Raw genomic sequence first — 12,996 nt, forward strand, 5'->3', positions numbered from 1 at the left:
ACTGTCAGAGAAAGCTGATGTTTTCCCATCTTTATAACAGAGCTGTTTTGTGCCTAATTAACATTAAAATGCAATGAAAAATGAGGTGCTTTTAAAAGTACGATCAGCTCTTGTTTAATCTCAATTGGAATTTTTATCTATTAACATAAAAAACTGCTGTAAAATTGACAACGTTTAGACATTGGTATAGCAAAATACTGGGATATCTTAATAATGAATAAAATAACACTTTCCTGGTTAGTTGGTGATGACGTGACCGCTTGAATATGCTGGGACTTAAACACATAACCTTCTGATTGGCACTTATAGTTTTAAACATCCCACAACACCACAAGGAGCTTACACTGATCCAAGCACTTCCAACACCTAATTACTTCCACTGAAAGACTTCAGGTAACCCGACCAGACAATCGTGGCCAGGATAGTTCCAACTAAGGAGGTCACATGTTCAAATCCCAGCACCATCAAACTATATCGATCGCGTCCTTGGGCCCGACCCTCCGGTTTCACATTACATTTTATGTGAATAAGTTTTATAGTCAATTTTACAGAGCGTTGTCGGCAATTTAGATTGTCAGGAAACAACAAATGTAAAAGCTTTTTTTTAAAGGTACTGTACATATCTAGTTTTAATTAAATACTATATACAGACTTAAGTTTTTCTAAATCCTGATGCTAAAGTGCCTTTAATCATTTTCCATTTCCAGTATCTCCTCTCTCCCTAACACACCTGATTTAACATACTGCAATAACCAAAGTCGGCTCCAATCTAACGTTGCGAGTGCGTTATCTCAAAGACAAACTGACGGTTTCTTTTGTTCTTTGTTCTCCTCGCAACCGCATTACGCTCGCGTCTTCAAACTGAGTCACACGGTTTCTTTGTGCAGGCTTTCACCAGCGCTTCCTCTCAGCTCGCAGCTGCTTTTATTGTTCAAACCTCATGAGGATTTTATCGTCTGTCTTTTATAGTAGACAATCCGACTGGTGTGCTCAGAGTAAAGTGTTTAATATCACATTGAATAACTACAAACACTTTGCGAGTGTAACGCTGACCCCGGCTCTTATTAATCAGCGCTACGTAAAGCTGCGTGTACTGTAGATGTTTTACAAGCAGGGATCCATCAGAAATCACATCCAGGTAGGAGAGAACGTTTTCAAAGTTAAAGATCAGGTATCGCAGCTTTTACAAGCAACAGAGCAGGAACGCTATCGTAATAAGGGTTCGACTGTGTGACGGATCCACCCGAAGCAACGGTGCAACAAAAACCTAAATACAACACAATATCAACTTTAAATCACAGCATGAGATCCGTTCTGCAAAATCAGACATCATGCATTTCAGGTGTTGTGTAAGCAGACATTAAGTGGCAGACTTAAGATCTTGAGGACATCTGGAAAGCATAATGTCTGGTTTTGCAAAACGGATCTCGGGACGTTAAGATGCTCATACAATTGATGCTTTTTTTTTTTTTTTTACGCTGACCATAATGGTCTGAAATACATAAGAACGAAAAAAAGTTAAGAGAGGTCTCAGAGTGACTCACTTTCAAACGCCCTTCATTCCACCTTCATGCTCTAACTAATTACAGACCAGACTGAATTATTCTACTCAATCATAACGCAGAAGGGGGGATTTTTTAATAAATTTTTTAACCTTACACAAGCTTGTCAACAATTTGGCCATCATTTAATTTTTTTATTATTTCAATATATTTATAAATCACTTCATAACACATAAATTTTTTAATTCGATTCCAGTCAATTTTATTTATATAGCGCTTTTAACAATGATCATTTTCTTAAAGCAGCTTCACAAATGTCTGGTCCAATAAACCACATAATCCAAAAACCTGGATTTAATTGACACTGAGATTTAATAATGAACAGATATTGAGCTTTACTCTGCTAAAACCACAGTGACTTTGTGCTCGAGATTTCTAATCAATCATACAAGTCGTTGTTCAAAAGTAAGTATTTGGTTTAAGTTAAAGTCTCAGGATTCGACAAATATTTCAGATACAAATATGTTCATACCTCAGATGAACAACAACATACTGCCCCGATGTATGAGCACCCTGTCTCACGAATTTAACCTTAAGAAGTAAAATTTTGCAAAAAACTTGCCTTGGCAGAAGCATTTTTGGCGTACATGCGATCGAACCGAACGTCGGCTAACTTGTTGACATAAACTTGTTTATGTCAGTGGAAAGCAAAGTAAAGTGTGTTTTAAAAGATTTAGTGAAGACGCAGCACCGCGGGTCCCAAGAATGTTACTAAGGACGGTAGCAAGAAGAAACGGAGCCGCTTTCAGTTTGATTTTTAAAGCAGCCGTAGCCAAGTGGCCAACAGAATTCATAAATAAAGGTTATATATATGTTTATTTATTTATTTTTTAATGTATTTTGTGTCCTGAGTCCCTTTAGCGTCTCAGAAGCTTCCTGATTTAACAGTTTGCTAAATTGCAGATGTTCATTTTTTTTTTTTTTTTACACACGTGTATGTACAGTACCAGTCTCAGGAGCAGGTTGTGCTCCAGTCCTGTTGAGTATTAGCCGTGGGGGAAAAGGAAGAAAGACCTAGCATCATAGTACAAGCGTTTTAAGGAGGTATTGCCATAGGGAAACATAAATAAATGTTGCTTTGCAGTAGTTTTTATGTCATTTGTTACATTTTGTCTCAACATAATTTCATTAAATTTATTGGAACTTATAAAAAAAACAGAATGTTCTAATGTTTTGATGTGATTTCCGAATGTATTCCTTCGTCTCCGGTATGAAACAGAGCTGCGTCCTGTAACCACTCGTGTGTAAATTTCTCCTAGGTGTGATAAACATGAGTTATTATAAATAGTAGAGTTTCACAACACTGTGGCATTCGATAAAATGTCGCTCTGGTTCTCTCTCTCGCTCTTAGTCGAGGACACGCACCTCATAAACAGTTCACACTCGCTGATTGCAGCTCAAACAATGACGCCAGAAATCTGATGCAATCGTTCGGAGGCAATTATGGCTGCAAATATTCCATCTGACCTGCGGAGATGAAGAGAAGTGCTCTCTCTCTCTCTCTCTCTCTGTGTGTGTGTGTGTGTGTGCTAACAGGCTGGCGTGAAGTGGGAGACAGGTACAATAAGGGTCATGTGATAAAGAGAGGACTCATCATCTCAAAATTACCCAGAGTTCTCAGCTCAGCCTTGGCCATTATCATACACGCAGCATCGTGAGCAGCTGTGATCAAACGGACGAGTGAGGATGGAGGGATGGTGATGAGAGAGAGAGAGAGAGAGAGAGAGAGAGAGAGATTAGAATGAGGATGTTCATAGCTGCACACAAAGCTTTATATAAAAAAAAATGTTACAAAACGCTGACACTGGAGACTCCTTCCATCTTATTAAAAAAAAAAAAAACTTGAGCTGTTGCTATAGAAACGATAACGAGTGCTGCATTACTGTCACTGCTGGTCTGTTAACGAGAATTAATCACCACATTCCGACCAATCAGGAGACAGAATTCGACAGCTATTGACGTTTAAGACAAAATAAACACGTTGTGCTTCCAGGCAAACATGGTAGTTAAAAAATTTATAAAAAAAAAATAATAATACGAGCAGTGGGTTATAACCCCATTAACCGTCATCTATACCAAAACAGTGAGTCGTGAGGACGCGGTGAGACACGAGGAAAACACCAAAACCGCGTCCTTCAGGCAAAAAACTAACAAAAAAATGCTGAAAGGACACAAACGATCAGCAGAGACAAGTGTTTAGGACATGATGTTATGCAAAGCAGGCTGGGAGTTTATAGTCAATAACGGAGCTGAACGCAAAGCTCTCACCCTCAGGCAATACAATAAAACAAACATAATAAGAGAACAACAGGGACGGGAATAAATAAAGTAATTCCGCCTTGTTTGCTTTAATCCTTTTTTTTTCTTTCCTAGAAAACCACAACTTCGGCTTCTACAGCGTGGACTCCGAGCCCACTGTGCATGGATCGTGTCTTTCAGCTCAGGTTTCTGGTGAACCGCACGCCAATGCGACTCAAACGTGACGAGGAACAGAGACGAGCAAAAACAAAAACAGAACACCAAGAAAAGGAGAAAGGCTGCAGAGTGTGTGTGTGTGTGTGTGTGTGTGTGTAAGAGAGAGAGAGAGAGAGGAATTAAAGGGATCTGATAAAAAGAATGTGAATTAAAAATCGGTCAACAAGTGATCAGAGTTTCTTTTAATTAGATTCGGAGATGATTAATGCAGTGCGTATTTGCTAAAATCTGAGTTATTAATTAAATTGAAGTTAATTCGCGTTATTTATTCGTGTTGTCTGTGGAGGTCCGCTCTGCCAAAACACAGAGTGTTTCTAGTCTGAAGGAAACAATTGGAGACCTTTAAGAATTTTTATTTCATTAAAGTGCGTAGTGATAAATCTAGTGGTGTTTTGAGTTGTGCCCGATTATCAGTCGACTCTTCAGCTCACACCACATCAGATTCACTCCAATCGCCGGAACTAAAGCTCACAACTGATCAATACTGCCCTAAACAACTAATCACGAGTGTTCAGTATAATTAATCACTGATCACAGCTGTACTGGGCAACTAATCACTTACGCCATTTGATAATCACCCTGATCCCGAGCAGCTGACACTTTTATCTCATTATACACCTGAGCGACTGGGGGTCAACGGCCTCGCTTACGGTCCAACAGCGGCAACTTTGTGGTGCTGGGGTTTGAACCTGGGACCTTCTGATCAGTAGATCAATGTCTCAACCACTGAGCTACGCTAAACCTGATCACTCCTGATCTAAACCACTAATCACCGATTAATCCTGTTCTGAACAACTGATCAATAATCACTATTGTTCCCAGCAGCCAATCACTGACGACTATTCTACATGCTGACCAATCACTGATCAGGACTGTACCCATCACCCAATCACTGATCAGGACTGTACCCATCACCCAATCACTGATCATTGTCATATGTTTGCTCCACCTTGTCAGAGATAACCTCTGGAGGGCGCTCCACCCATGGTCCCTCGTGTGTGTGTGTGTGTGTGTGTGTGTTCATGTTAGGACTTATATTATTATAGTGAACCTTGTCACTGTACCTGAGTCACGTTGTTCCAGCTGGCCTCACCTGAACCCCGTGTAGTTTTGTCTCCGTAGAGCCTCCAGAAGCTTCAGTTATTTGCTTTGGTCACTGAATCTGTTGATTTTCATGTCCGTCACCCAGCAGTTTCCTGTCCTGTTTTTTTTTTTTTTTTTTGGATTACATATTATTATTCTCTTCCTGATCTCATTTCTGTTTATTTTCCACTTTATTTTTAAAAGTCTTAGCATCTGCGTTTACGCCGTGGCTGCAGGTCGAAGCCCTGACACACCCCTGAACTCCTGTGTTCTTCATCATCTACAGAGCTACAGTTGCTCTTCTGTTAAAGAACAAATATTAAGGCTTTTGTAAAAAATGTTTTCTATATTTTTTTAAAGAGCTGGATAAAAACCCTGACCTGAGAAAGAGAAAAGAGAAAAGAGACTGACCAAAGAAACAAACAAACATAAAAAGACAATGGAGATGGGGTGTATGGGAGAAAATGGCTACAAAGAGTTTACAGAAATTCAGCAGGAAAAAACCCTCTCAGGAGACAGACTCATTTCTGAAAATGACATTTGGAGCAAAAAGACGAGACGAGGGGCGAGGAAGATTTAATGAGAGCACAGCTCCTTCACCACCAGTGGGAATAACCTTTACACCTCCAACATCCCGTATCATACACACAGACTTCTCTCACATCCGCTGGATAAAATAAAAAAAGACGAATAGAGAGAGAGAGACAGAGAGAGATCAGTCCAGGAATTTACACTGCAACCTTTTCGTTCTGTCACACATGAAACATGGGCAGAGTGACATCAAACCCAGAGACCTCCAGCGTCCGGGAGCCACCTGACCTCTCCATCGACTGCCCCGGCTTTCATCTCAGGGACCCGGGAACCAGGAGAGGACGAGGACGTCCAGGATAACTTCAACTTAAAGTCTAAGCTAACGCTAGCCAAAGTCTCTCATTCGATGTTACATCATGTCTGTAAATCCTGCTTTGAATTATAATTTTAAATATATTTTTTGAGTATTTGTTTTTATAAATAACTTACTAATTACAGTGTCCAATGTTGCCAGATTGAGCAGTTTTCAACCCATCAGAGATACTTGGGCTGGAAAAATATGAAAAAGTAATTAAGACACAAGTAATTTTATATATAATCAATGCCTCGAGTCTGTGTGCATGGAGCTCTCCCCGTGCTCGGTGGGTTTCCTCCGGGTATTACTGTTTCCTCCCACAGCCCAAAGACATGCAGATTAGACTAACTGACATTCCCAAATTGATCGTATAGTGTGTGAATGCGCATGTGAGTGTTTACCAGAAGTCCCACCAAAAACACACAACCCCCACCATTGAACACGGTCCCTGGGTGGACCACAGAGATTCCGGGATGGATGGAAGCTGTAGCATGAGGTCTAGTGAGGTCTGACATTATGTGAGCTTTTCGTTTTTTCATTTTTTACCTCTTCCCGTCATGTCCTGACATGCTAGCTTCTCAGCAGTAAGTATAGCGACTACCCACCACCTGGCTAATGTTATTTACATCCTCGGCCGTGTGTCATGTGATTTATCTCTACACGGTTTGTGAAGTGTTTCATAACCAGAAGGCCTTGAGGATGCGAGAGTGCTAGCGCAGTGGAATTATCTGTACTGATGCAAACATTATGAAATGTTATGCAGTTGTTAGCATTAGCAATAAACGGTCATTAATGATGGGTGGAGCTTCTGAAGGAGCTCTAAAGGATGTTTGTTTGGTAGTTGAGGTTAAATATGAATCCTTCTCCAGTTTCACAGAGTCTCCCTTTAATGAATAAGTCTTGTATTAAGTGTTGTTACAACTAAAATGCTTGAAACAATGTATTTGTATTTATTTTTTCGGTTTATTATGAGAGTGTTCAAGTCAAAGCGGAACTTTTGATTGTACCGAATAACAGAACACAGTTCTTAGTGTAAACACTCCCTTTATTTCTCTATATAATCCCCAGATACACTAATGCACCTGTCATGTCCTGTATGTGTTCACTGCGTGGGGTATGACACAATGCCAAAGCAGTCCTTGTTTAGTCCTCCATATGTACGTATCTGAGTGTTATGGTGAGGTCTTAATGTCATATAAACTATTTTATATGTGATATAACATTTTAGGCTTTTGTTTTTGTTTTTTACAAATTGTAAGTGAAATATTGTAAATATGAACTAAATGGAGCTAAATGGCAGCAGATGTACACTTTAATGTACTATTTACACTATAATGTTTTATAACAGATTTTTCCCCTTATATAATATTAAAGTCTAACTTATTCATTTTGCTCCATTTCAATGCTGTAGTTTGTCAGTTAGACTGTAAATCATTACATACTGTATTTATCTATAAGGCCAATTTTGGATTATCAGTGATACTTTTATTTTTACAGATAGTGTACGGTACAAACACCAGAACATAATTTTATGATTTGGAAGATTTTAAGAAGAAAATCGGTATGTAATTGCCGTGTACTGCTTTTATTAAGTGGGTAAAAATAAGGCATAGAATTAGATTTTCTTTTTTTTTTTTTCATTTTAGACTCAAAACCTACAAATCTAATAAAAATCCGTCATCATCTTGGGTAAATTCATCCTGACAGCTACTGCGCCAGACGACTGTATTACCCTGAAGCTGATGGAACGGCGTTTATTATCATAGAGGAGTGGAGAGTGTGAGCCGGGAAGAAGCTCTAAGTCCATATTGATCCAGATCAGAGGAGCTCATCTGTATCTGTAGGTTAGAGCCCGGGGGTCATTATATTAGCCGTAGGAGGAGCTGATGGATGACACGCTCGCTCAGACCCCGCAGGACATAAAGCACAGGAAATGAGTCAGAACGCGGACGCTCCGCATCGGGGGGGATCGGCAAATCTCTGGGCTTTTACAGCTTATAAAAGGCAGCGTGCCGTGAAGACGAAAGCCTGTGTACATACTCGGTCATGACAGCCTGTGAGCACTGTGTTTAAAAAATACAAATAAAAAAAGATTAACACGAGACATCGTAGGAAACCCAACGTTGTGTGAATAATAAAGCTGGAAATGATACACACCGCGGTACAAGTTTATTACACGGACTAGCGGATTCCACCGGGACTCTACCACTCATAGAGCAGCATCAAGGAAGTCTGATTGGTCAGAAGCTGTTGATTAGTTTTCTGTAACAGCGGCTCTGACACAATAGTGCAGTTTTAATCTTAACGTAGTTGAATTGCACATTAACATTTCTATAGTAGCAGCTCCTACACGCGGATATAATAATTTGGATTAAAAATGTGTCATTAATATGATACTGAGTTTTTATCAGTAACGCTGCCACATTATGTTTTTTATTTTCGCCGTCTTCAGAAGTTCTTTCGCGGTTTCTCGCTTACTTAACAAACTGCATTTTTCGTCGTGTTAATTTTAAATGAGAGAATAAAAAGAGGCTAGTGAGATAATGACTGTTTATAGCAGCTATAATCTAAGCGAGAACTCGTTTCACAGAACATTAAATGTAACTATAAATGGATAAAAAGTACACCGTGTACCTACGCTTAAAACACACCGCGTGGTGCTCGGTTCCTCTCTCGGCATTCGGGTGGGTAACAGCTCTAAGGATCGGGGAATGCTCTGCACCTGAAAGCTACGATCCTGCTCGGTGAAGCCCTTTATTAGCAATGTAGCCGCTAGTTACAGTCGCAGCAGTCAGGTTAGCGCTCAGAGCCTCAACAGCGCTATCTCTTCCCTACATTCTTTAATTCTTCTCAGTGGATATGTAAAATGAAGTATTGATGATCATGAGCGTAGTGTCCTTCCTGTGTAGCCCGAGCGACGGTAATGACAGAAGGAGTTTCAGAGGAGCCACACGGCCGGCGCTAGTTTCATCAGCTCCTGCTATAAATTATGTATATCCTATACATTTTTAAACACTGGCATCTGTGGGATGTTTATTCGCAGCAAACACAGCGATTATTCCTATTTTGGAAATATAGAGTAATTAGAGTCGGGTATCAAATTGAACACTTGACCTGCTTTGATTTTAAAGAGCGAGGACAGTTTGTGAAATAAAAAAGGGGTAAAAATGACGTCGTTAATACTCGAACATGAATCCCTACAGCATGATGTTTTATGCGGTGCAATGTCGAGTGACGGATATATTACACAAACACACACTGCGCCTCCACATCTTATGAAGCTGCACTCACCCACGCGCGTCAATCAAATGAAACGTTGAGGCACTTCCAGGTCCTGATGGACAGCCCAAATTGGGCGGGATCGCCAGGAGGTGACAGCGAGTGACTCATCATGCTTTCTAGCAAAATAGGGAAATAGCAGAGCTGTCACGCTCTCCCGTTTCAGCCTTCATTAAACAAATCATCTACTGCTCTCTGTGATTCTTTCATTCCTGCTCTCCCGCGCTCGTTTCGGTGTCAGGCACCAATCAGATGCTCCACCTCCAAGAACCTTTGTTTATGGAGTAGGGGAAACAGGCACCTCTACAGGCAGGCACAATGATACGAATAAAAACACTGTGGAGATAAAACACACGCAGGTCTGACCTGCTCTATCTTACTACCTTATTTCTGGAGCTTTCAGCATTTTAACATCCATATTTCTCTAAAACCCCTCTTTCCCCAATGCCATGTTTACTGATCTTTATTTTCTGAACGGTGACCTGAATTGTTAAAAGCTTAATCTCACAAGAGATTCTATAATCCCAAATCCAGCGAATCTCCTCAAGGCCCTTTGTTTACATACCCCTGTGCTCCATAACTCCTCTAACTCCCCTCCATACAGAGCTCTTCTTTTTTATTCCCAATGTCTTATAGTACAAGTTTCAAAGGTCCTCATATTCCACATCATCGGCAACAATCATCTTCAGCATCCATCCATCCATCTACCAAAAGTCCTGGGTTCCAGAGGTGTCTACACCCTGAGCTGTTTGTTCCAGTGAAGCACATCCTTTATTAACTATCCCACTAATCCCACTACCCTACATCCTTCAATTCCTAGAAATTCCCATCTCTTAACATTTCCATCACCACCAGATAAACTCTATGTTTCTCAGACCCTTTGTTCCCACAGGTACTATACTATATTCACTGTCTTAGAGTATATTTTAAAGGTTCTAAGGTTCCAAATGTCCACGTCCCCAAGTCATAATTTTCTCAGAATCTTGTGGCGTTCAAATCATAATAAATAAAAACTCCCTTTATGTGTCTATATAATCCCCTGATACACTAATGCACTTATCCCAGTGTTTCACTAGAGCTTGGACACCATCAAGGTGGAAAGTTCTCTCAGTTATGACCCAAATATTTGGAAATGTCTTGGAGCGAGGTCAGGACTGTACGGAGGACGTAGCGATAACTCCCAGCTGAGTTCCTGTAACGTGCAAGTGGTGTTGGTGAATGAGTGTGTGTACAGTTCATACACACAAATGTGTCTCTTGTGCAAGTTGGCAAGTTATTAAGTGTTCAGGCGTTCCACTCACTGCATGTTCACAGGAACGACTGCAGTGAGCTCCAAACCACCACGGCCGGGAACATTCACTGACGTACGTCCTTCTTTAAAACGTTTGCCCTGTTCAAATGCTCTCTTCCCGACAACTTCCCCACAGCTGATGTCCCTATATTCCTGTTTCCTCAATGCATTTCATTTCTAAGGTTTTTAGAATTGTGCATTGAATCAATACTAGAGATTTTAATACCTTTAACATTTCTATTGTCCTGGGTTCTCACAGTGCTATATTCTTAAATCTATTTGTTCCCAGATTTACATTATCCCCAAGTAATATAATTCCAGTGCTGTATATTATAAAAGTTCTTAGGGACCTAAAGTCTTAAAATTCCATATTCTCAGAAATGCCTCACTGTTCCTGAACATAAAAAAAAAACAGATGTTCATAATTATCCTGATTTTGCATGTAGAGTAGACAGACTAAATCAGAACACAATCATCACCTCAGCACGCCTTATACAGATTCTTCTCAAAGGATTTTACACCGAGGAACATTGATACACTCCCAGAAGAAAAACTATCACATCTGACTGCCAGCTGTTCACCAAGACCCAAGCTAGCTACAGTAGCTAGTCACAGGGTGATAAGATCTCTGCATCTTTTCCTCCTGTTGTTGTGTAAGTGGTCAGGTTGTACCATGCAAATGATATGCGCGTGCAAGTTGACAGGGCAGTACGCTGCACACGATACAGGAATGTAAATTGCCTTTCTGTGGTTATCTCTGAGAAGGTACAGGATGAGAAACTGCAGAATAAACACAGGTCGAGTTCTGCAGAGAACTTTATCATTATTAATTATGCATGAAGGTAGCCTCATGAGCCCTGGCTGGCGATTGTAACTTTGATATAGCGTTTTAAATCGAGGAGGAAACAAACCATGTAGCAGGGCTGTGCTTGTCCCTGTTTGGTATCTCCTGGTTGCAAAAAATGCATGAAGCTTTTTTTTTTTTTTAGATGTGGCTTTAAAGCTCTTAAGAGGAATATAAATATTTTAGATGTTTATAAGAATGTAAAGAAATCAACCGGTAAGATGAAAATGTGGTGAAACGATTTGGGGAAGAAATTTCCATTTCAGTTGTAAATAAAAATAATCAAACAGCACTGCACCCCAAACTGGGTTTACTGTATGTAGTTGCCTGGTCCATCTGTTGCTACTCATAAGCCTTTCATACATACAGGGGTCTGAGGAGAAAAACACAGACGGAGATTTTGATGAATTGGCATACACCTGGAGATTCCTGGAACTCCTGGGCCCTCCTATGGCTCTTTTTAAACCCCCAAAAGCCTCTATGCGTTCTCGCCAATCTCGGGGAAAAAAGCTGAGGAATTATCGGACATGTCAATTACTTCTGTAGGCTATTTACGGAAAAAAAAAAAAATCAATACATTTCTCTTTTAGCACTCTCCAGCCACTAGTAGACTCACTCCTGGGCACTCAGAAAAGTCATGGGGCTCTCCTGGTTCTTGCCAATCTTTTAGAACAGAAAAGTTCCAAAATGAAGAAATTCCCGGCATTTGCTTTTAAATACCCACTGCAGCACTAGGGTCATACTCTCGCGATGCTCTCGCCAATCCAACATGAGATCGGTGGATATTTCTTATTCTCTATCCACACTCACCAACACTCACAGAGAACTCCTTGTCCTAAATAAAAAAATCCAAAGTTCTACCATTAAATCAGTACTCCCACCTCTTCTCTGTCATGGAATTACCATTTTCTAACCATGAACATGACAGAGGCTTTAGAAATATGGTTTCCTTAAGAAAATAATCTAACCAAAAGTCTATTTATATTGGGAAACATGCTAGTCAACATACAAGGTAGTAAAACATATAAGGTGGAACAATCCAGATGTTGCACCAAGAAAGTAAAGTGTACAAAATACCAAAGAAAATGCTTCAAATTTATTAAACTGTATGTAAACCTGGATATAAAACAGCCGCTGTGTACTGATAAGAACAGGACTTCTGGATTTAGTCTTTCAGGCTCTGGCTAAAACTTTTTAAAGTAAATCAAGCCTGTGGTAAAGGTTTAAAGTCAATATCTCTCAGATCAGAACAATCAGAGGACTGGAAAACACCTTAGGAAACAGACTCACATGTAGTGTAGATGTGGGTTCTGGGCGAAGGCTCTAGTCTGGATCGTCCTCAGATTGCAGTTTGTGATAGTCCTGAAAAAGAAAAAAAATACAAATATTTTGGTTTTCTATCTCAATCAACCGCTGTGACATTTTCCCAAACACTTGTTGGAGTGTGTGCACTCGAAGAGGGCTTATTGTAAATGGCTGCGAAGGCTAAGTCACGATGGTATCTATGGAAACCGGCATTCAGACAGAGAGGGCCTGTGGATCGTGCCAGTGTCAAACAGCGAGTGTGCTGATTACC

At 40.2% G+C, this 12,996-nt stretch overlaps 1 protein-coding gene across 1 annotated transcript in view; it reads right to left on the reverse strand.

Moving 5' to 3' along the window:
* ntrk3a (neurotrophic tyrosine kinase, receptor, type 3a) overlaps positions 1 to 12,996 on the reverse strand; it is a 220,897-nt gene that overhangs the window by 145,107 nt on the left and 62,794 nt on the right. Inside the window, exon 3 of the mRNA XM_053506637.1 lies at positions 12,711 to 12,782. Within this exon, the coding sequence (XP_053362612.1) occupies positions 12,711 to 12,782 (72 nt within the window). The remainder of the gene's footprint in view (positions 1 to 12,710; positions 12,783 to 12,996) is intronic.

The sequence above is a fragment of the Clarias gariepinus genome, chromosome 10 (genome assembly GCF_024256425.1).
Source record: "Clarias gariepinus isolate MV-2021 ecotype Netherlands chromosome 10, CGAR_prim_01v2, whole genome shotgun sequence".
Lineage (NCBI taxonomy): Eukaryota > Metazoa > Chordata > Actinopteri > Siluriformes > Clariidae > Clarias > Clarias gariepinus.